The sequence below is a fragment of the Ptychodera flava genome, chromosome 8 (genome assembly GCF_041260155.1).
Source record: "Ptychodera flava strain L36383 chromosome 8, AS_Pfla_20210202, whole genome shotgun sequence".
In the NCBI taxonomy this organism is placed as follows: Eukaryota; Metazoa; Hemichordata; class Enteropneusta; family Ptychoderidae; genus Ptychodera; species Ptychodera flava.
This window is the reverse complement of record NC_091935.1, coordinates 11,263,744-11,289,848: the sequence shown is the minus strand read 5'-3', so window position 1 is coordinate 11,289,848 and position 26,105 is coordinate 11,263,744. Positions and strand designations below refer to the sequence as shown.

The 26,105-nt window shown below is 38.6% G+C and overlaps 1 protein-coding gene across 1 annotated transcript in view; it reads left to right on the top strand.

The window, feature by feature from the left end:
• The first annotated feature begins 5 nt into the window (after positions 1-5).
• The window catches only part of LOC139138483 (transmembrane prolyl 4-hydroxylase-like), a 70,312-nt gene continuing 44,212 nt past the window's right edge, over positions 6-26,105 (top strand). Inside the window, exon 1 of the mRNA XM_070706875.1 lies at positions 6-633. Coding sequence (XP_070562976.1) covers positions 394-633 — 240 coding nt within the window. The 5' untranslated portion in view covers positions 6-393. The remainder of the gene's footprint in view (positions 634-26,105) is intronic.

Below are 26,105 nucleotides of genomic sequence, written 5' to 3'. Positions count from 1 at the left end.
AAGTTGGTGGGCGTTTTCGAAGAAACAAGGGAAAGTGTCGATTGCGCGTTGCTCGCTTACGGGTTTGCCCAATATGCGTGCATTATTAATGAAAGTCGGTAAACAGGTACTGAATTGCCTCGTGATCAACGTACCTCATCTAAAACATTCAGATAAGTAGGCTTCACCGGCTGATGTTATAAAAACTTGAATAACAAAACTCAGATGAATCCACGGATATCTTCAAAACCCTGGCTGCTGGCATCGGACGAGGCGGGGCATGCCACACAACTGAGTCTGGTGGTGTCTGGCCATACAGCAAAACAAATCCGGTCCACTGACTGAGATTACTTTGCATACGACTCGTTCGTACCTTTTGTAGTCACCCGGAACTTGGTGTCACAAACCCGGAAAATGAACAGCATAGGCAAAATGGCAACGAAGTTTGACCACCTCATCGTCGTGTTTGCAACTATATCTCTCCTCATGATTTCGGCCTTCCCGTCGCCGACTCTGTCAGAGAATCAAGACGCGGAAGTTGCCGGCTCTTCGACTGCCGACGCTGAGGTCGACCAGTGCGTCGGAGACGACTGCCGGCATGACAGAAGCTACTACGTCGCCAATCTACCGCTGTACCAAGTGCCGGGCGTCGAGGTATGTCGCTCATGTTTTAAAAACTTTTCACATTGCAAATATGCGTGGCTTCCTGATGTCAGAGAGCATTTCAAAGCACCCTTTTATATATTTAATAATATATGATAAATATTTTTGTTTTGTTTGTAGAGCGTTCATGATATGTTTTCCAATGTTACTAATATTCACCTCTTCGACCTATACTAAACATTTAAAGCACTTGGAATGAATTCTTTCACGAAGCAACGAAAATATGACACGAAACCCCCGCTATATCGTAGTCCCGTCTTTCAACTCGTAGCACGAAACTGGACAGGTAGTCCCGTCTTTCAACTCGTAGCACGAAACTGGACAGGTAAGTTCTGTCGCGAGTGGAGATGGCATTTACGACACAGTCCTAGTCCTATGCAGGCGGATACATACTGGCGACCTTCACGTATATTGTTGTTCTCCTTTTCAATAGCAACTACTGTTACTCAGGTCCATTTCCGCCAAGAATTTCATAGTCTCCATAAGCATTTTTTCACTTTTGCCAGCGAGTGAAGCAGGCCCATGGAATGTTCATGCCTCGTGTCAGGCAAAAAATCTCTCAGGTGTTCGAGTACCATAGGGAATGAATGCTATTGGACTTTCTGTTGGAACTTCCACACGAGGAATTCCAAAATTGATCGAGACCTTTTGCACCGTTAAACTTTGATTTGCAATTGGCTTAATTATTAGGGAGAGATCTTATTATAGTTTACCGGGGCAAGTACACACGTTTCCAGTAGTACCGATGGCGGGTAATGCCAAACGCCGGTAACTAATGCAAGTGCCGGTATTGATGACGGCACTCATCACCCGAGATCAGCCAAGCAATCACGTGGTGAAAAAAAAGAGAAAGAAAGAAAACCTGATGGGATCATCCTCCATAATTGAATCGGGTGCTCTACATCGCAGAGGGCATGTAAAATATTGTCTTTGCACTCTGCAAGATTACTGCCGCGTTAAATGTGAAATTGGGGTCGCCGGGTTAATTTCACTCTACGGAACTTGGTATCGTTGCCATGGACACAAATCAATCACTCGGTGCCCAATGCCGGTTTAGCCATAGGCTATTTATCATGCACGTTAATGTACGTAGCAAATTAGTGGGACCGCAATCTCGGTGGATCGATTTTTATTTTTAGCTGCAAGTTTTTCTTCGGTGGGCCTGTCTGTCTGTGAAAGCATCTCCTTTTCGCAGGAGAAGAATTTGGTTTTGTCGATTTGTGATCATGTAGACTCACCGACAGCGCATCGAAGACGTGGATAATTACAGCCTCGTTAAGTAACTAACATGCAGGTAGCAGACTTCGGACCCAGCTCATCAATGGTGCGTACGAGGTCAAAGAACCAGCACTCTATGAATAACGTGTGCGAGCAAGCGTATATGGTCAAGCAAGCCTTGGAACAGATAATGCCTCGTGATTGATGAGTTCCGTGTAAAATTACCGACGAGCGACAAAAGCCCAGAAATGAGCTGACGAACCTCGTATTCATATCCCTCCCTGGGATCCCTCTACGGCCAGCTAACTTCTCATCACAGGCACTGAACTAGATAACCGTTGAACCCCATTAGTCTGTTTTCTACACCCAATGGTCGAATCGCGTAGCCACAGACAGACCAGGAATCTTCAGACTGTTGCCCGAGACCGATATTTATGCTTACTTTAATCCACTGTATTAAGGAAGGTCACATTAAGAAAGTGAAGCTTACTGAAGGAATGACAGTCAACAGCTTTACCAAATCAACCAAGCGTCAAATCGTATTATTCGTAACCTTCATACTTTTGCAGAAGGTTAAACTAGTTAAGTATTACCACAGACACACCTTGTCTGTGGTATCATCGGGAAGCAGTTCTTTATGGTAGATTGTGACCTTGAGCGGGCATTTAGTAATAGTGATAGCTGTATTCATTGGATTTTTTGTTCTTGAATTTCCGCCTTTGATAAAATGATAAAATAAATATTTGTCACTTCAATTTGTGATCTGATAAACATGGAAGCAGCGTCATTAGTATTGTTTCAACCAGTTACCGGATCCATTTTAAATTTGTATGTCGGGTCAATATTAGGGTAATGGATATCTGTCGCCAGATTGACGAAACCGTCGTTGATGGAACAATTCCCAGGTTTTGCCAGTGGCGACTTTGTACACCGCTAATTAAAGTCTCGTTTTTCTCTTTTCTTCATCGATTTTTTACTCTGTGAGTCAATTTCCTGGTGAGGCAAATCTGGATTAATCTGGCTTTGTGCCGCTTTCTCCGCTCAGAGCTCTTTTGACATCTTCACCCGCACAAGGAGTGTTCCAAGCTGCATTTATTGTTTAACAGCACATTTTTCGTAAAGGCATAATGAGCCTCGGGAGCAGATGTTCCTACATTCTAAATCTCACAATCTTCGCCGGTCTTCCGCTTGTGTGCGATAAACTTTTAGAACATGGCGTTTTCACCACCACCTATTTGTGAAAAGTAATCTTCCCCAATAAAGTCGGCACAGAAAATTGCGGCTATTTTAAATTTCAAAGCTTGGTAAATGGAGGCGACTCTAATCTCGCTAATAAACAGAATCGCACTGTGATGCAACACTTTTGGTGTCGATTATGAAAGAGAAATAATTTAAAGCTTAAATATGAGCAAAGGTTTTAATTTTGGCGCGTATTATATTAATGCTGGATTGCGACCACAATTGGCCACGGCCACGGCCACATTTCAGAATGAGAACTTGAAGTGATTTCAACGTACGGAGCCACACTGGTTCCAAGCTCAGTGTTCGCTCTTCTTTCCACTGTCTACAGTGGCTTTTTAAGAACAAAACTATCACATTCTGAACTGATGGTGAACAGCAAGTTGTTCACAATTTGTGACGACACACATAAGACATTCGGCTTTAAGCTAAAGCGCATGTCGAAATACTTGTATCAGAAACTAATATTCTCTTTAAGAAAAAAACAAAAAACCAGGGACCAAAGAGCAAATTTTGAATTAGAAATGCATATTTGAAATGCAAAATAGCCGCATTTATAAATTTACGACAAGATTGCATTTTCGATTTTCACAACCACAAAACGCTGAAAGAATGAGTTTTCTATGCAATATAAGTCCACATTAACTGTAAACCTGAAATTTTGAGATTTTTTAGAGTCAGAAAATCTTTTTACTTGAGGCGCTCTGTATCGTGCCTGTGAGGAATTAATTCATGCGTCACACATATACGACTGGTCAACAAAGTGTCACATCCAAGCTTTTACTGTCACCAATAAATCATAATTTTCTGTAGTAATACTTAACATTTAGAATATTAATACAAACGCATATATCTCGGTTGAAAGAAAATATATTACTCAGTATTCTTTCAATATTTTGCAGATCTGATTGATGAATATGGGCCCCTTCGATCGTACTCACGTTCTCGAATTTAGCAATTAGCTTCCGAATTTAAAGGTGAAGCAAAAAGAAATGTTTATCTCATTCTGTCAAATCTACATCGCTTGATTTGTATCGCTTTCTGTACTCTGCGATCGGAATGAGTGGGCGGTTTAAACAAACCGACACACAAATTAATTCACCGTATTCCGCAATGTAAATTAATATTCCAGCGGGTTGCGGCGTGGCCTTTCTGGCTGATCAACTCAAAACGATTTGGCGGTATACATTCCTTCTGCAGGCCTCCGACTTTCAAAATCTTAGCGCACAAAATGTAGGAGGATTCAGAAGTGCAGAATTTATTCACAATTTTTTCCCCAGCACATCGATATATCGTGATCTGCTCATTCTTCATTGCACTGTGAATCGCACAAGGGAAGCGCCATAGCTCTTAGATTGTGAAACTTTGCATGCCAGACTCTAGCTAGCATAATTAATGACAAATTGCCTACAGCCAACTTTGTTAGAGAGATACAGATAGACTGCAAGTCACGTAGTCTGCAGCGGCTGTAAAATATGATTCTAGACACCGTTACGCTTGGACGCTCAATAGGCCCTAACGAACCTCGATGTACATGTAGTTTATTTCCCGCCCGAACGGTAGTCAAGGAAAAACGATATCATCGTGTGTTAACTTTACAGTTCGCTTCTCGAAAATTGTGTTAGATTAAACTTTGACGTCGGGTATCGGTATCACGAGGAGCGTCGTCTCCATAGTAACCCCACTGTCTCCGCGCGGAGCCGAAGACACTTTACAAGCTAACGAAGGGGTAAATTCATAGTGACGTGCACCGCGGCATGTCATCCGATAATCGAAGCTAGCGCAAATTTCAAGGCTTATCATCATTTGGAGGAGCATTTCGTTCAGAATCGTACCTTCTCGATCACGTCAATGGTTCGGATTTTTTACGCAACTCCATACCGTCTTATCAGCGAAATACGATGTTAGTGTAAGCCTGTAGACGTGATTGCCTTCCCTCGAGTCCATACACACTTGATTGGAAAATACCTGTGGTTGTTATCAAAACTCGGCTGTCTCTCTGGTCTTATGTCATTTGAAGCAGCCAAGTGTAAAACGTTTGAATAAACACGCCTATATATCTTATCTATACATTCGACAAAATAATCTCACAGACTCTTGTATGCAGAAATACTTCAAATTGTCATCAAAACGCTTACACGTACGGAAGGTACATGAATACAAAATGGTTTCAAGCACTTGAAATCTGGACTGTGTGCACTTCGAGTTTCAATCTAGTTCCACAGCGATCATCGCATGAATAAATCAAGCATCCACGTTCAGTTTTATATGCTAATCTTAACGACAATAGTAGAATTATTCATTTTGCGATCCCTGTGAAACTTTGTTTGGGTAAGGGAGAATGAATATATATATATATATATATATATATATATTATATATATATATATATATATATATATATATATATATATATATCCTAAAATGTTCGGAAATCTTCACGATGTAAAACAGTGCTCAACACCTGTATGGCAGAGCGATTTAAGGTAAAAATGATAACACAAGTAGAAAACAAGACTTAGGCGTTACTCAGAGTATGAACATATAATATATATATATATATATATATATATATATATATATATATATATATATATATATATATATATATATAGGCGTTACTCAGAGTATATATATATATATATATATATATATATATATATATATATATATATATATATATATATATATATACATGTAAATGAGAATACATCGGGCAAATTAGGTATATAGGTTTATTACTTGCTCTGTGATCCTGCATTGAACAATGTACACGCTCATAGAAGGACACGCGCAGTTTGGTGATACGTTTGTGTGGTGTGTGGCTGTGTATGTGTGTGTGCAAGTATGTGCACGTACACACGTCCATACAACTAACTGATGATCGGGCGGTATATGTAATAGACATTGTGATTGTCATCTCTGTCACGGTTTGAAGATTATAAATCATGCGTGATACGTTAATGTAACCGCAAAACACACCGAACACTTCTGTGCGGACTGCTTTTTCTAGACAGCATCGAGGTCGGTCGCTTCTGACTTTATTTCCAGTGACCACTTTTTTTGCCGAAATGTTGTTAATTTGTAGTTTTTCGCCGAGTTATATCAATATTGTCATCGCTTTTCATCATCGACTGTTCGTACGGGTTATGATGGACTATCGTCATCATGCCTATTGCGTGTCCCAACCCTGAGAATTAATAGCAATACCGTTGAGTAATAAATTTATAGGTATTGCCTTGGACGAGCCCCAGCTTCGCAATCATCTGTGATAATACACTTCAAATAAGGCTTTTAACAATTAAAGCGAATTTTGAGTAATGAAATCAAAATGCTACCTCGTTGAGTAGTTTACTCAATTAAATAATCGAAGTAACCCGAAGGAAAAACACAAGCCATCCCAGACTAAAATTATACACATCTTCATTTGTGTGTGTCTGAAATGGATGGTTACAATCGAATGTACGTGTTTATGCTGTTCCAATGGGAAACGAAAATCCATGCCCCGCAATTGTCTGTGCGTTCTCCACGGATTGGAAATGGTAGCACATATAGCGCGACCTTCCTTTGCAATATCGATCTGATCTCTAAGCAACCGCGAGATGATAGCCCTATACAGAAAGCATCGTGTACAGTGTCCATGTTTCTGAATGGGATAGCTGTATAATTAAAGTCGTTTGTGCGCCGGCGGATTACCCGCCCTCCCCTTGTATTCTCCTTTATTTTGAGATTAAGCAGCCGAAAATAACTATTCTCCAACCTAACTTCGACATTTTGAGGTAAGGAACCACGGGTATGCAATTACATGGTGTACAGCGACGTTTGTAGTAATGTCTGTAGGTATTAATTGTATTGCGCAGACATTTGACTGAGACAAGTATTGTCACATCAGCCACGTGTAAGTTCTATAACGCATGCGTCATTAGGTCTATTAAGTCTATAATCATAGGTCAGTTGACGTCGTTCTGCACCTCAGACCTACATATACACCATTTTCTTTTCGTTGGACTTCAATATTACTATATATAATGATAGATAAATGCTGTCTACAATATAACCTATAAATGTATTCCAAGGAAAGCGCCTACCTGGGATCACTTTTCCTGTCCGCTAAGTTATTTTGTAAGTTCTCACTAGACTAAATTTACTCTGAAACTCGAGAAAGATTCCATTTTTGTGACCAGGTTTTCAGCGTCGTAGCGCGGATGTGTAATTTCCTTTTCAGCTCGCAAGGCCCCTGCAGTGGTCGTTCCATTTGCGACGCCGCACGCTATTTCATTATGTGCCTGACTTCCCAATATTCCTTCAAGAACCTTAAATTGCGCAATTTAATGCCAGTTCCTGCAATTTGAAAGGAAGCTAAATTGCAGAAGTTACACCAAATTGAACCAGTATCCAGCGCAATCACGTCGCACAGAGATTCCTGGTGTATCGAGTGATTGCTGCCACGCCGGGAAAGTAAAAGCTCAAATTAAGACATGTATACATCAGATTTCTTTGATGTTTTCGTCAGGCAGATGTAAGAATTGATGTCGACCATGAGCTATCCCCAGACTCAAATTGCTTGAATTAAAAAGCGCGCGAAAAACCTGACGGCCCAAGAAACGTCGTATTGTGCGACGGTGTCAAAAGCGCATAAGATTAATGTGAATGCTCTCCACCAGTTTGCTACGTAATAACTGTTAAAATTATTCCGCAATGTTCATTCACCGATAATTTGTCTGTAAATAAATTTATCAATACGCATTTGATTCAGCGCCATCGGTTTTATCATCTAGGGTTTTTTACCGCTCTCAACTAATACTTATCTTTGTTGCGCCCGTTTTGCAGATTTGATCATAAAATTTCAACGCAAGGCAGCTAGTCAAACAAAACCTTTAATACTCTGTCTGCGAAATGTCAGTTCATTGCAGTGAAATATGTCGCCTCTGGTTTAGATTTTCAATTAAGTGAACTGGCGATGGAGAGTGCGGGGCGCTTTGCCCGCGAACGTGCTTCGCTCCACAATCCAATGTCTCTAGTGCCGATGTTTGTCGAACGTCGCAGCTATACAAATTAACGAAAGCTCTTGGTTCGTGTCATGTCTGCCAGAAAGGGAAAAAATCAAATAATAAGATCACTTGCGCTCATAGTGGTACCGAAACTTCATTCCACAGCTTGAAAGCTGATGGCAAAAACACATGATCAGCATATTACTTCTAAATCAGAGAACGTTAACTTTATATGCATGGCAATGCGTGTAAGTTTTTCTTTGCCGCCAACACGCGGAGCCCACTATACATGTAAGCTTAATCAACAGAGGCTAACTTTGACTCAGTCGACAGTCCAGGCAACTGAATGAGTGAATCATTTTACAACATATATCTGCACTTCAACTATGTTTACTTTGTAACCAAACACGCATGTGCAGATAATACGGATGAGCAGTAATTGAGGGTATAACATTTTTGTCTTTCGCAACAACGCCATCTTATAGGTTTGTCTTCCCGAACAAGATAAACATACCTGAGCAAGAAGTCGTAGATAATGCTCCGCCTCATTTCCGATGTGCTTTAGCCTACCTCATGCCCAATTGAGGAGACTGGTTTCAAAATACGCCAGATATGTATATTTCTTTCCTCGATAATTCACACATACAATTCCCTTCAATCAGATATTCAAAATCGGTATTATTTATGAACTCGTTTATTTATTCAACTTTATAGACCTTGATGTAGGCTGCTTTGCGTGCATTATTTAACTTTTGGTTGTGTTCAGTCGAATATTGGCGACCTTTGATGGGATACATTATTACGCCCTTCAACACGATGCGTACATTCAACTTTTGAGGTGTCACGTGTGTTTAAAGGGAGTTTGTCGTCGGAACTCTGCTCAAAGGTTACCAGGGACCCCATGACCGATGTAAACACTGTATCTACGGTACGTTGGCGATTAATGAAAGTTAAAACATCTCCTTGCGAATGGCATAACGCGCCATATTCTGAATTTACAAATTGTAAACTTGTAATGAATTCCAAAAGCCGCGAAACGGTAACTTGCCGCAGCTCACCACTTTGCCATGCGTATACGCACGAATTGTGCAAATTGGTTAGAAGCATTTTATGTAATTCGAGCCAGACTTCAATCTCCACAGCATATGTCACAGCAAAATCACATAGGTCAAAGCTTTTTTAATCTCTGAAGACCTTTTAATAGCCATTAGGAATGAAAATACTTCGAAAAACGACAATGTATTTTTAAATGTTTTGCAGACTAGAGTGATACGATTTTGGAAAAAAATAAGCAGATATATAATACTCTTCATAAATTTGTACTCAGTATTGGATAGATATCAATGAATTTTGTATAATGTGTCACGAGGGACTGTCAGAAATATCAAGACTCCATGCACTCTCAGACTAATACGTTGCAGAGCCCGGTAATATTTCGATCGACCGTGTTTTCTTACCAATGGTAGTTCAAGTTACCCGCCCTTGCATGATATCAAATTTTCTCTATGAATTATGAGATGTGAAGAAATGAAAGAATATTGTGTAATTGGCATTTGTGTGCAAAATAATATATTTGACAGTATCCTTTGAGTGATCATATTATGACGTCATTAAGAAATGGAGAACATACATTCTCACGCACGTTGCAGCAATCGTTTTATTTCAAGCATATGGCTCATGCATTATTTCATATATCAGCCGTTGAAATACATTCAAACACAACCATCTTAAGTTGGAATTCGCCTCGTGGACAGATATTCGGGCTCTCAGATTTTTTCCAATACTTTCTGGTCTACCACTTGTAGGGGCTCATATTAAAACCTTTGGTGTAAGAAAAATATTCATCGTCTTAGTGTTTTCGAAAATTGAAAATTATATTTTTCGTCATAGAGTTAACACCGAAATGGTGGTCATTTTGAATTTCAAATACCGGAAAAAGTTTCTCTAGTACCAAAGTTTACATGGTGACCCCTGACTTATGTTCTTGATTTGGAAATCGTTGAAATTTCATGGAGGCAATTTGGTGAACGTTTAAGTCTTTCACTTTCGAGGCGCATACTGCCTTAAACGAGTAAGATGTGGATTTAGTATAAGGTCAAGGAGAAGGGAGAACAGGACAAAACAAAGGGCAAGATCAAACATAATGTAACATGGTTAAGAAAGGCAGATAAAGAAAGCAAAGGACGTGCCGAAATATTTCACCGTGAATGCAGAAATCCATAGTTTATCAGCGTTTGAGATATGATGTCATTTGGCGTGCACTCACAATGAGACAAACGAGTGAGATAAAATCGCCGTTAATGCTCGCAGCTTGCTGATAAGAACTAGACGTCTACGGGGGAGATTTTCTTTTTCATTCCAACCGATGCATTTCATTGATCATGGTAGTATCGATTGCCGTCTTTAATCTCCCCTTATCCCGCTCGTTCGTCAGCTACAGAAATCGATCCAATTTCTTCGGCTCAATACGGACACGTGAGACGCAAATCGCGGCATCTGTTTTCTGCCATTTGCAAAGGCCTTGGGTGAAGCAAGGCTGCATAATAGCCTGTTAAGTTATCCGGAGATGCCCGACGGGTGCAGGTTACATATGATAATCGGTTCGCTTTCGAAAAGAATCCCTGAAAACATCAGCGGAGGGAACCCCAGTCCTATATTGGTGATTACTTAGGTGGTCCATGTGGTTCAACCTCCCTCCATATTCTTGGAAAATCACAGAAATTCGACATAGCTTAAGTCTTAGGTATCTAAATCCTTTTTAACTGATCGTTCCGTTTACTTTATGCACGTAAAATTTGGTTGTGTTTGCCTCTGTCTGTTGAATTGTTGAGACATTTCGGTGTTTCCATCTATGTGGACGGATGCACTGTTGTGCTTTACCTTGATGATAATAATTTACATCTATAGCTTAATTTTTAATTCTTTTGGATTGAGCGTCCGTACAATTCAAACGTACTTTACATTTTTCTCATCCATTTTTGCTGGTTTCGAAATACAAACAGCTGAAAATATAGATTTTGTTTATGTTTGTATTTTTTATTATTTCCAACACATTTATTATCTATTAATCGTTATGACAAGGAAGAGTATCTGACACTTTGTGTTTTCTGTATAAAGATTTCAGGGTCGAAAGTATACAAGCCACCTCATTAGCCCCGATGTATTCATCGCTGTCGGATAGTACCTGCATGTCCTCCGTCCAGAAAGTGTCCTAATTGACTTCATACATGTCATAACAACAGTATTGTGAGTGGGCGTCTCACAACCTGCTAGCTGATTGGATGTCCGCTCAAACTAATCATTCTTGAATGTTGAAAGAAAATAAGAAATTAAATTGAAGTTGCTAATGTGTTTATTCATAATTCATCTTTCTTGTTGATGTAGAGCCATTTGACGCACAGAAAGTGTTTTTACAACTCAGCTATTTTTATCAAGTGTTATTCCTTGTGAACTCGATTCGAGAACAGCATATCAATCGTGTATTCATCAATTTGTAAACGTCTGTCATAGGATCAATTGTATCATTTATGGAGAATTATTTCGTTTGAAAACGTATACAAAGTAAGCTATTCTAACATGTAAAATACCCCACCCTGTGAATATGAAGTACTCATTTTAGACGAACGCATAAAGTAGTTGACACGCGTCACATTTGGTGTAGGGCCAGAAGGAGTATATTTTGCCCTTAGCACATCTTGCCAACAACAACTGGCTAATCTGCATCGTTTGTCAGCTTCTTGTGAATTATCAATAAGTTCAGATTGTCTACGTTTTATCAAAATCAGTCTTAGGTGCGCCTCCTGCCGAATTTATGACACCTCACTCAGCAAGGGAATACGCGCACCGTGCGTCCCGTATCAAGTTTTGAATTTTCCCTGACGTTGGGGATGCGTGTCTGGATTCCTAGCCCCAGATCGGCCTGTTGCCGTACTGCTCTACATTGCTCATGAGAGGTAACGTAAAAAATATCCACAATCAAATAAATAGAAGGTAACAAAATTCAAAAGGACAATGAAAAACAGTGTAGGGAAGGGACCCTCTGAACCACAACTACGGTAACTGTTTGAACTTGTTGTGCGGACGAATAAAGACAGAGCCGAATGACATAATTAGCGAGTTTTTGACAACTGGCAATCCACATCTTGCTGTTTCAACCAAAAATATGTATTATATATGCAGATATTCTTGTTCTACTCGAGTCAGAACTCATACACAAATATTTACGAATGACCGTTCATCCTAACAATTTTCCGAGCTCTTAGCTTCAGTCCGGTGCATTTCAAAACAAATTACAGGAAAACAAACATGTATTATTTACAAGTCTTCGACTATTATCAAGAAATTCTGTCACTCATTGTTTCGTGACATCCCATGTTTTAGCCATAATCAAACTGCTTGGTAAGCGGTATACGCAGTTTTTCGTTATAAGAGTGAGCATATGTAGCCGTTTTGTAAGTTTATTTGAGTGACAGCAAAATATATAATTCAAAGGTGTGCCTCAATATAAATAACCCTTTGGATTTAATTCACAATGCAAAAGTCACATGAAAACTTAATCATAGGCAGGATGTTTCCGCAACTACAATATTGAGACAGGGTGATTGAATTAACTCATGCAACCGTTCACGGAGTGTGTACCTGACCTATGATGACTGCCAATTTGCATTTGTTCACCCTGAAAACTTCTCGGCCATGCTTACAGGTAAAACATTTAGACAAGCAGAAACTAATATTTCGATAAGTAGGAAATCGTGATTACATCATTTGGATGTAGTCGAACTACGTATGGACCCCTTGATCCTCATATCGTATGTACACATAAAGCGTAGATTGGCTACAGTGCACTAGCTACTGACAGTACACTGCCCTTGAAGAAAACCAATAAAACACGAGGAAGCCAAGTATACGGTTTTACAGGTGGCTCCTACGTTGCGGTCTATGATATTTTGTAATGTTACTCTGTTGTTTCTATTGGTATTTCTTGATAATAAACGAGAAAATGCCATAGAAACACGGTCTGCCTGCATGCATCCTGCAGTTATCAAGTTTTCCAGTCGAACTACATATCTTTTAAGGAAAAGAGCCCCACTATTGGCTACTTCAAACTATTTTTGTCAGCGCAAGGGTCTAATTTTAAATGTGCTGTCTCAACAACAATGTATCTTTCCAATGATGAAGCGGATGACCAAACACATCACATTTCAAATACATTTTTTATCTCTCAAAAAAAACGTTTCCCTTTTCAATCTGAAATAAGTCTCCATCTGGGTCTTAATAACGCAATGTGATGGCGATGCTCTAGGAAGATAAAAGCAAAATTCACAGAGAGAGACAAATTCTCTTGAATATTGCTTTCTGCGTAGATGTTGTATTTGTGCATGCTTTAAATTCATGGCATGGAAATATTTGGTAAACATCAGTGTTTTTGCCAAGGTTAGGGTACATAGATAAATGGTTTTGGAACCCCAGTATCATTCTCACCCCTATAGGGTTTCATTGGTGCACCAAGTGAAACCCTCGTGGGGCGACTTGGAAACTCCGATAAAATTTACAATTGCAGTGTACTGCCCTTAACAAACTCCTGACCTTGCAAGAAAAACAACCAGACTTTGATTCTGCTGCGTTGTAAAATCCTAACGGCCCTTTGTTGCGGTCTTATGCATGTAAACTTGATCTGCGTCAAATATAGAGAAAACAGGTCCCAATAATCAGTGTCATTCAAGGGATGAATATATCATTTACCAGGTCCATCTCGTCCGAAGAAACTGATTATGCTGTTTGTTCGGTCATAAGACCGAGCCAATCAAGTTCAGTAATATAGCTTTGTTTAAGAGAAAGACTTTCTAGTTATCCTTGTTTTGTAAAGTCTAACTTCTATATTTGTCTTTGTTCCACGGTGTACAGAAAATGCGAACCGGAATACGAAAAAATTGACGAATTTGACCCGCTCAATCAGGATCGAATGCTAGCTTAAAGCATCGACCAGCCGGGAAAAAGTTAACTCTAAGCCCAATTCAATTACACCTGCACACAGCTCAGACACATATTAAGTAGATTGTCTCGACAAGTATCCACATGCATCCCTCTCAATCAATGTTCGGTGTGACAGAAATATTGCAGTTTAACCGATATGTGCTGTACAGTGTAATACAACGTTTTCTCCACAATATTTTATAATGAACATGTTAACTGCAGATGACATTCCACAGGTCAGCGACAATGAAGGGGTCACGTTGCAGAATGTTTAGGGCTGAAGATGATTAACGCAAGACTTTGGAATAAATGTCAGCTAATACGTCTACGAGCCTGGCTGCCATGGCCTGCACCATGGCCATAAACACGCAGTTCAAGGATGTGGCGTTGAAACAGCTGCAGGTATAAATATCGAGCATTCTTCTAGATGTGATCTACAGCGATCAATTTTATCGACCTTTTGTGGTGCAATTGAAAATTTAAGCGCTGTTCTTCGATCCTCAGAAATCATCCGATTGTGCTATATTGTACCTACAAATCGAAATAAAAAGAAAGTTTTCAGCGTATAAAGAACAAATCAATCAACAAATAATCAAGATTATTAATTCTTGGAAACAGGAATGACCAAAATTAACGGGCAATAAGCGGAAGGTTAAATATAAGCTAGAAAAATACGAACTTATTTTAGCATAATTATATCTAAATGTGTGATCATGAGTCTGACGAATTCTACGCGCAATAACATTTTGAACCTAAATATTTATATTAAAATAATTTGACAAATATCATCGGAATTATATTTAATTGATATTTTTTCTTGTACAGTATGTCACAAGACTTTATTTAGAATAACATTTGAATATCGACGTTGCAAAACACCTCAAAACATGCACAAAACCAGCTTTCTCGCTCAGATAGTCCGCACCTCGAAATTGAAAGACTTAAGCTTTTGCTCAAAGTTCCTGATAGGAAACTTGAAACCATTCCCTTTTCTGAATCAAGAATAAAAAATCAGGGGTCACCTTGCAATTTAAAATGACTGCCATTGCCGTGTTAACTCAGGAGGGGGGGGGGCGGATTCTCCACCCTGTAAAATAAAAAAAACAGGAGGGGAAACATTTGTCTTGAGGTATCTTTGGGGGAATTTTACTCGCTAGGCTATGCTCGAGGCACACGGAAGGAGCTGGAATATCCAGGGAAGATGTACTCAAACTGAGACCAAGACATGCTGTTGCCATGGACTTAAGTTGTAACAGTGAGACACCTGAAAGTCTCTAAATATTCTGCGAACTAGAAAACTAAACTAAACTTCCTTAACTTGGTGCCTCTCGGAATTCCCTTTTGCCCAAATCTTCGCCTTTTTATCCAGTTTATGAAATTGTTTTAGCAAGGAGATGGGAAGCAATTTGCATTCAGATCATTTTGCCTCTGGTCGTGAGAACGCGTCGTATCGGGGCGCCAGTCCCTCATGCTGGTATCCATCTTAGCCGGTTAGGTGTCTATAGGATGTTAAGTTAGGGAAATGTGTGACTTTGTAGAATTTTCGCGTCTGACGACGCGGGTATGTCGAAATAGGAGAATTAATGAGAATGGATTCATACCAGCACTAGAGAAAGGATAGAGATGTGTCTCACTAAGAAGGCTGTCCTCAGCTTTCAGGTAATTCCCGGTGTCTCAAAAATGGTAAAGTTCGAAATATTCAAATTACAAGACACTGTGAAGTCTTCCCCTTTTCCTCTTCGTTGATTGTTTTCTTCGGATAAGTTTATATTCTTCCATCAGTGACGCAATCAGTGACGGGAAATCGTTGATATCGGGGTAGGAAATGCAAGAAGATACAAAGGGTTCATGTCAGATGAAAGCAGGGGATGAAATTTTAGAGTTTTAGAGTTTTGCAAAATGATCCCCCACAAGCGGTAGACCAAAACAGTATTGTAGCGCTTTTATAATGCCTGTATCTTTCGCATTCTACATTGAAAGTATTAGTAATTTGGAACTATCAGTAAACTTGTTTAGGTATATTAAAACGATGAACTTTTCACAACAACAGAATAGCTTATGATCCCCTTTTTTTTGCTTTATTGAAATTTGGGCAATAAAAACTTACGGAATTTGCTGATACACAGGTGTGGAGATCATCTGTCCAAATGTAATGAATTTTGCTGACTTTAGTCTCTTGCCTGCTTTATCTGACGTTTTCGAATTACGGTATGGATATGCTTACCAATCCATTTCATCAAGGAAGTCGTTAAAGTAAGTAGTCAGAACGCTATAAATGACTTTCTGTCTGGGTATCTTACAGTAACGGAAAAATGGTCATTTTATGGAAAGTGGTTTTCGTAGGTTATGAAGAAACTGCACACCCATGCTGCAACTCTACACTACATCTAACAAATTACAAAGTCAGAATGGGTACTACATCAAGCCTGTCGTTTCACCGGTTAATCCTAAAACCTTACAAGCTTCTCCAAAGTAAATCATAATTCTGCACGCTGATGTCAAAAGTTCTTATGTTTTGATCACCAGTCTTCTGGCGATTTATAAAACCACGTTAAACGATCAGGTACTGTGCCAACACTTGTCATTAGTGTGCAACTGGGTGTATCACAGTGTGATCCCAACACTGAAGTGGCTCATTTTGCATGGTTTACATGTACCAAACGCCAAAAGATTGGCAAAAGAAGGAAGTTTTCCTGTGATAAAACGTGAGTGACATATTTAGCACCTTATAAAAATGCATGTTGTACAGGGAATGACTTAAGCATTAAAGTTCAGTTACCCGAAAATTTAGTTTCATGAAAATATGTATAGTGGCAAATTCAGAAGCAGTAGAATGCACCATTCGTGTGGTAACCGAGAATTGGAGAATTACGATCGAACGGTGAAATTCTAAATCATGGGCGTATTAAATAACACGCGATACACAAACTTTAATTGTATTGCCTCTTGAGTAATATATATATACATACATAACATATATATATATATATATATATATATATATATATATATATATATATATATATATATATATATATATATATATATATATATATACTAACTGTAAGGAATTTTAATTGTGCAGTTCACCGAAAAGGGTTAAATAATGTGCGTGACACTCAATTACTTCATAGTTAGACATTAAATATTTGCATAGAAAACTTCTGTAGAATCTTTTGGTTGCACTATTTAATCTTGCTCAATTTCCGAATATCATCCTAGATTCATATTCCTCCACAGCAGGCCGACAATATTAAAGATAAAAACATGGCTTCCATTATGCATTATATAATGAAAATGCTTCGTAAATATTACTGTTTAACTTTTAGTTCAGATTTCATTACTTTTACATATCATGTTTCTTTATTTGCTGTCGAGTAATAAAGTATTTTTTGCCGAGGCCGTGTTGTCGCATCACGAACGAAAATTGCATTGAGGCTTCTGAGAAGATGAAGTTGATTAACTATTCTGAAAGAGCCAGAAATTCAAAGATGTGTCGTCCAAGCCGCCTAATCATAAACTAAACGGCTTGTATTTGAAGAAAAGAAACCCGGCGTCTTCTTTATAATTCTATAGAAACGAAAAAACAGGAAAAAAGCACGTACTCCACGATTCATTAAATTTACCACGCTCGGGAGAGATTTTCTTCCCCGACAGCTGAGAGAAGACATGGCTCTCGGGAGAAAACGATGATTAAATCTCGTCTTAGTACGTGAGTGTTGCTTGATGAAGCTGCACGATTCGTATCTCCTCCCTTTGCATGATGCAAGTGCCATCTCCAAAACCCAACTGTAAAATAATATCGTTAACGTCGGTCTTTTGACATGTTGTGCATTCGAATTAAAATCTTCTTTATAGGTATGCACAACCATGTAGATTCTGTGGAGTCAGAAGAATAAGTTCTTTCCTGCTGGGAATAGCAAACGTTCTGATGAAGTCTGTCTGTTTACGTAGTCATAGGTTCCAAGTAACTTCCTTTGTGTTTAAGACTGATAAAAAATTTCCAATGGAGAGACTTCCACACTTTCTCGCTGAACAATATATATGCCATCGAATCAGTGAGCTGATTTTGCCTAGCGATAGTTCAATGTGTGTTGTCCGTGGAGAGTACGGTGTTTGGTATAATGTTTGTTGTAATGAATCAATGTTTCATGTCGGATTATCTGAACTGCTTCAAGGGGCAAAAAGGCCATTATACACAATGTATGGGCAGGTAATTGTGTAAACACTTCTTCTAAATGTGTAAATTGATAAAATTAGAGGGGACTTATTGATATGACCAGATAAGCGCATACAGTACATGGGAAGTCGGTCCAGAGTTCTAAACCATGATACTATTATTGTTATTATATGTTATTATATATTATAATATTTTTTTAGGAAGCAATTGTTCAAAACGAATGTATGGTAGTTTCGGAGATTTCCTGTTCGGCAGGGTCTGAAAATTTCAGCCGATTTCTTGTACCCATTGTCAAAAGAAAAGGGAAGGATTGCTGTGCAGTCTACTGTGCAAATAAGTTTAAAGAGTACGCATATCTCTGCATACGCATATATCACATCCCATAGGTTACGAAAATCTGACCTTCACAACTTCATTCGTAGATTTTTACAGATGGTAAGGCAAATTATGAGAGATCTTAATACTCTGCCGTATGAATTGTTTGCCTTATGTAACAGGAAATAGGCATGTGAAATCTAATCTGACAAGATGCTCGTACTCTCCAAGACAGTGAATGTATAAAATATATTTTTCTATATTTATGTAATCAGACAAGGTATTAGCCAGTCAATGCCGTCGAAATCAAAGGTTCTTGTAGCCGCGGGTCTACTGTTTCCTACGAGAAATCGGAGACGCAACTATCTTCAAAAACAGACAAAGTATGCCGATACAAGGGTACAGTCAGCAGCAAGATGGGATTGTTCATCAACCATGCAGTTGAATGTAACATATGTCGCCAGATGTCATGACCTATTCAGCTATACATAGACGTCACAAGCTTATTCGAAAGGTTGCAGGAGTATTCACTATATACTCTGTAATACGAGAGGGCTTCGTTATCTTTTCGGCGGATGAGGAGAAAAGAAGAACCACGACTATCATGGAAGGAATCAGTGGCTCCCTATAGATCAATAAAAGTATACGTGAACGATTATGTGTGGCAACAGACCGACTGCATACGGTTTTTTCTTGCGTCCAAAAAGGAATGTCTTTACTTCGTCGATTTGCTCTATGTCGATTTGCAATCTTTTTGCCCTCGATTGAAGAAATTACTCGAAACATTCACCTTGGAATTTACTTTTCACATACAGTTTTCCTGACATGTACACGAGATATGAAGCGAACAATAGATTTGGTGATGTAGCACGATTCCAAACTACCGAAAACACTTATCTGTTACCAAAGTTTTCAGGTGATGCCCAACAACTCGCCAACAGAAAAAAATCACAAATTAATAAATTTAGCAAATGGGCGTATCGCAAACACCATGCGTAGTAAATCATCGTAGTTTGCTGTGGAACAGCGGGTCCACTCATCCATAAAGTTGTAATTTTATTTTCGTTGGAACGTCTTTAGCTATACATAAAATTCAGTCGATTTTCGATCGGAATGTTCCCTTCGGAAATGCTGATTTCAATGCTTGGCACATCCCGAGCCAGAATTCTGCACTACAGACTGGCAATAACATTTCACGTGTGATTATACCATTCCTTTGTTGTAAACATTTTAAATTTCGTATCAATCTTCCTTATCTACATCTGAAGTAAAGCTTTAATAAACCATATAGCGCTTGACATGTCTCGAATGAATACCTTTCTGCCAAACTGCTCATATTTAAATTTTACTACCCTAGCGTCTCACTACAATTTGAAATTCCACTCTTGTCTGTTCTGCTACTACAGTAGATTCCTGGCCATGCAATGCCTGGGTATGGAGTGAGACACTTCATTTTTAAAAGCTACAATATCCTCTCTTGGTGATTACTATATATGAACCTTTCTTCACAAAGTGATTTCATCATACAAAGGGGTTTTTCAGCAAATGTCGTGAAAAGTAAAAACGTCTGTTGTAAATGTCAGAACCGATAAATCCGAAGAGTCAGAAATACATTTTTTTGTAGCTAAAGTCATGCGGAGAAGGATAGACGGACTATATTCTGGATGATTGGCATCACCTACATACAACCTAAAAAATCTTTCTTTTTTTACTCCTAATTTCCTTGGCCAGACTTTTGTTTCCTTTAGATTTAGATTCGTGTTACCTTCTTGCTATAATAATATAAATGTGAATCTTTCAACTTTTTGAACAAAGTGCTACGTTTGTTTAACTGTGCTCGGATACGGATAACCTGTACCGAGCAGCTTCACGCAAAGTTGATAATCTTGTAGCCTTGCCAAGCGAATCAATGGCTCGTCTTGTCTTTTTGAATATTTTGCAAGCTGACCTCCCATAACCCTGGGTTTGAAATGATGCAATGGACCTCCATTTTTAATGAATGACAGCCTCATGGCTGACCATGCATTATGTAGGATAACAACGGTGCGTGGTGTTCAGACGTCTGAGGCCCATGGCCTGTTTAGCATCCGGCTTGAATAATGTATATCATTTGGAAATCTATATTTTGGCTCAAAATAAACTATAAGCTAAGACTGTCGATTATGTCCACATGTGCCATGGTCTCTTGCTATAGGGATGTCAGAACAGGATCTACACAGGATATTTAGAAGCTCATTTGAGAAATAGCTGGTCGTAATCATGCCCCTCACGTCCACTTGAGAATCTGTCAGTAATATTAATAAATTTATAATTTCTCTCAATCTTCGGTGACCGATTTCCAACAAGTCATGCGGTTCACTTATCTGTTAAGACCATATTGTATTCAGCCACCGTATCATTTATTAATGTACAAAGTTCACACCTTCAGACGAATTTTAATATTGTGCCAATAATTTGGTCAAGGCAAATGTGTTACAGAGGATGTCTTCAAATTTGACACGGACTCTTGCTGACAAAACTTTAGGAAATGGTCATATGAAAACCAGTTTACAGCGGCATATCAGTAGTTTCAAAGCTGCACATACACATTGTACTGTTTATCATATATATATGTATATATATATATATATATATATATATATATATATATAATATATATATATAATATATATATATATCATATATATATGTATCGCCATGAACATGTAAATTGCTGACGGTCTTTGTGATACAATATATTAGACAAACCGAAAACAAAACTTGGACAACACGATCGTTCAGTCGATTGAGGTATGGCTTATCTGGTGATAACAAATACCATTACATCCAGTCGACGCACACAGCAAGTAAACTAAACGGTAAGCTGCATTTCACTGTTTAATTATTTTCGGTCACTGTTACAAGAAAAACTTGCCGCAAATCCGAAAGTGATCAGCGAAAAATCAGAAAACACACACAAACTCTGAACATTGAAGCTCGCATGCAGAAATATTCAAAAAAAGGTTAAACGAGACAGCCTATTGGAGATGAATTCTGGCAGATAGTTTTGCGATGAGCAAGATCACGACTACAGTGAGGAATGAGAAATTGTTTTCATCCTATAGACATGCGGAAAGTATTCATATTGTTCAATGTTTGAAAAGCTTTTCTGTGTTGACGAGCTCTCCAGACTCTCCAAGGATCCTTCAGTCACTATTTGTAGGTATACACGTATGCTTCTAATGCCACTTGCAGCGTTGTAGCTGAGTGACCCGAGGCAATTTGAAGACATATATGAAAATTCCATGTCGTCCTCAACCTTTGCTTTTGCAATCAGCACAAAGCATTAGCCGTCTATAAGCGTTTCTGTCTGTTTGCCTGTATGTATATGCATTCTTACGTACGTATATGTCTGACTTTACATGTGCTCGAATGTTGTATGTATGTATGTATCTATCTATCTATCTATCTATCTATCTATCTATCTATCTATCGATCTGTCTATCTATCTATCTATCTGTCTATCTATTTGTCTACCTGTGTACCTATGTATGTTTATATGAATCCCTTCAGCCTGCTGGTCTTTCTTTCTGTTCGCATGGACCGTGTACCGGTTGCCTATCGTCTTGCCATATAGTTTATTATTACATATTTCCATCAAGTACTATACACAAAATTCTATAATTTTCAACCATATGTTAATTCCATACCTCTAATATATGTCGAAGATTTAAATTGATGGCAAGGTGAAAAGTACTCAGTATTGCGCAAAAATCTAGGTTGACACCTTTGGAAAATGCTTTGATGTTTGATAACTAGATGGTAACCCCAACCAATCTTGTAGCCTAGATGTTTTCAAATGCATAACTCGTCTAATATAGGTTTGAATAATCACTGCTGCCCAGAGCAAACATTATCGCGCTCAAAACATTACATAAACCTGTAAACACTGTGTGAAAGTATTATAAAGTACTGCAAATGTAGGCTTAAATTATCCATTAAACCTATATCAACAGCTGTTCCATCATTAGCAAAGTACGATGTAGCAATAAGAGTTTATGAGCTAGTGGCAAATTTCTATTAGCGATCACTAGCACTGGTACCAGTATAATATGTTATTTGAAAAAGCTGTAAATGTTCAAGATGTATATGAAGTGACAAAATTTCTTACCCAATAGCGACATCCATAATGTTATGCCCCGGGTTCCCTCCACAGGGCCACAACTCTATCTGTACTTTAACTTTTGATCAATAATTTACCTGGCATAATGTACGATGCTTAAAGCCACATAGCTGTGTTTCGCTGTGAACGTTAATATCAAGGTTAACAAAGCATGTGACCATAAAGACGCAAAATTTACATAACATTAATATACATACATACATACATACATACATACATACATACATACATACATACATACATACATACATACATACATACATACATACATACATACATACGTACGTACGTACATAGGTACGTACAGACAAACATACATTACATACATGCATACGTGCGTGCGTGCGTGAGTGCATGCATGCATACATACATACATACATACATACATACATACATACATACATACATACATACATACATACATACATACATACATACATACATACATACATACATACATACATACGTACGTACGTTAGTACATAGGTACGTACATAGGTACGTACATACATACATTACATACGTGCGTTCGTGCGTGCATGCATGCATGCATACATACATAAGCTTACATACATACATACATACATACATACGTACATACATACATACATACATACATACATACATACATACATACATACATACATACATACATACATACATACAAATGTACCTATGAATGTACATTGCATTTTTCTAAGCACACCTTTGTATTAAGGTCTATTTAAACTACTGTACGGTGAAGTGTTTTCTTCAAAAGTTTGCTGCCGCCTGCTATACCAAATATGTAGTTTGAATGCATCACCGAACAAGTCAACTAAGCAACTGTCTGTTGAGAATAGACTTAATCAAGAACGAGCTCCTGTTGCCATTTCCCTTTTGAAAAAGCATCCTTGCAAACCTTTTCACGCGCTCAGCAGTTGGTACATGTATCAAGGTGTTTACACGACATTGAATGCCATACGAAGGTGTTGCAGCGGCCCCTTTGCGGTACAGATATTCCTGACGCAAACAACGACAGTTGAAAGTTGGTTTCAACACTATACTACAACTCCCACTGTGGACAAGATGTTTTCTCATCAGTATTTTCCTTTTGTGTAAATTATCATGACGGTTTGCAATGTCAGAGGAGCAGCTCAACGGCTTTGTTCAATTCGCTGTCCAACAAAATTAATTTCGCGTTTCAATGAGGCAAAGAAATGCCATTTATAGATTCATCTTTGTCACATGAGCTAAGCAATATACACTCTTCTCCCTAGCATGTTTTCTTGGACAACGCAATGCGGTCCTTGTTGTTTGCATGAGCCCTAGGAGGCATGTCTTCTATATGTTATGATATCTCTACACCCAAAGCGCACAAAACCGTCGAATTCTGTGTTTGAATCACGTGGTTGCTGACCCATACCTTTACAATCAGCTCTTCATTGCAAGCTAAACCCGGGTGGAATTTTTCACCATCGATGCCTGCTTACTACAGAATTTGCCAGCAGAATCATATTTGTTGCAATTTAATACTGCCTTGATGGAGATTGCGACAACAGAGAGACAGCCCCAATCTAACCGGATTCAACTGTATCTATACTGATGTATGAAGTTGCAAAAAACGAGTAACTTAAAACTTATATATAACAACAAGTGATGTCTTGAAATAATCGATATTGCTGAGCTGTTTATCTGTCAGAGGGATAGGAACTTGAATTATCGATCATTTTCACCGTAATTTTCACTTAAGCAGATCTAAAACATTTCACTGCCACATAAACATTGGGCCTGCTTTAGAAATCAAAGTGACCACTTTAGTTTTATCGATATCAAATTAATAAAGGTCTGATCCCAATGAAATCTCGGCAACAAGTACCAACTTCGTTTTGCACCCTTCTTACTGGGCGAGCAGACAGCCTCGCACTGGATCTACGGAAATTACAACTTCACTCTAGCAAGTGGGGTGAGGGTAGCTGTAAAGAGCGAGCCAGGCATTTTTCGAGACATGTAAACATGTCTTTGAAAAAAACAGACTATAAATTTAGTGTCTGGGGATAGTAAAATTTACAACAAGGGTCTGCTATGATAAAAGTTCCCAGAAGTCGGAAGAAACACCTTTAATGACCCATTCAGGCCTACATATTCTTTCTTTGCCCAGTAAATATTTAACGCAGATATTGCTAGTCTCTTCGACGATTATATTGCATGAAGTACGATGTATTGATCGTGACATGCATGGGAAATAAATGATAACGGAAAACGGATTCAGTTCAGACCTCGTATACAATAATACACTCCTAGTACATTTTCATTTGTGAAGAATTCCATCTCAATTTCGATCTACTCTTTCAAATGAATGTTTTATGTATGTAGCACTCCACACGTCCCAGTAAATCTCTCTTCACGTTGAAGGGAAAGAAGCCAAATGTAACATTTGAGGAGATTTTGCAGTTTTTGTCGATAATGGCGTCAAGTTGTTGTATCCACCCAAAGCTCTTGACAGAAATCCTTTACATTTGAATATCATTCGATTTTTACAATCAATAGGGTCTATCACACTCAACTGACTGTGCGCTAGAGAAATCTGATAGCGATAAAAACAGACTATGCCACACACTAGCTCGGCGGCTTCAACTCGAAACCACGTTGGTTGTATTTTCTAAAGTCGAACGCATAACCGACGACACCGTTTCTCACTCGCCGACGTGCACAAAGGAATTTTATTAAACGAGAATCTTGTTTTGGTACCGTGCGAAGTTTTAGATGATTAACGCTGTTCAATACGAATCGCCCCTGAAAATCTTTCTGCCAGTGCTACATTTGCAGATTCATAGCCATGCCCCTTGTTCCATGTTCTTGTCAAATGATCATTTGAATTAATTATACAACATTATAGGTTAGTAAATAGTATTCTAGCTAGATTATTAGCCGTTAGTCTTTTACCACAAGCTAGATAATTCTGAGGTGTACTCAGCTTCAGAGTATTAGAAACTATCATTACTCTTTTCGCCGTGTCTATTAATGCATTTGGCTCGTCAACAGTAACAGGGAGTATACATATCCTCTCTATGAAAGATATAGGGAATTATGCTATCTGGTTGCTAATAACCACCTGTACAGCATCAGGAATTATTAACTATAAAGTTGCGGTACATTTTATGTATACTTCGAATCACATCCACATCTGTCTTACTTTGCCATCTCTTTTATTCAGGCAAGCAGTTATTATGATCCCTTCTAATCTGAAGCACCACGGTATATTTACTACTGTCAGTGCAGTGGACAGAGATTGCGCAGACTTATTGCCGTAGAGAGCTGTAATCTACCATTAGTGCCAGTATTATCGGAATAATAACATCTCTCTCTCCCAGTGTGCAGTCGCATTATATTGCAAACCAGGATT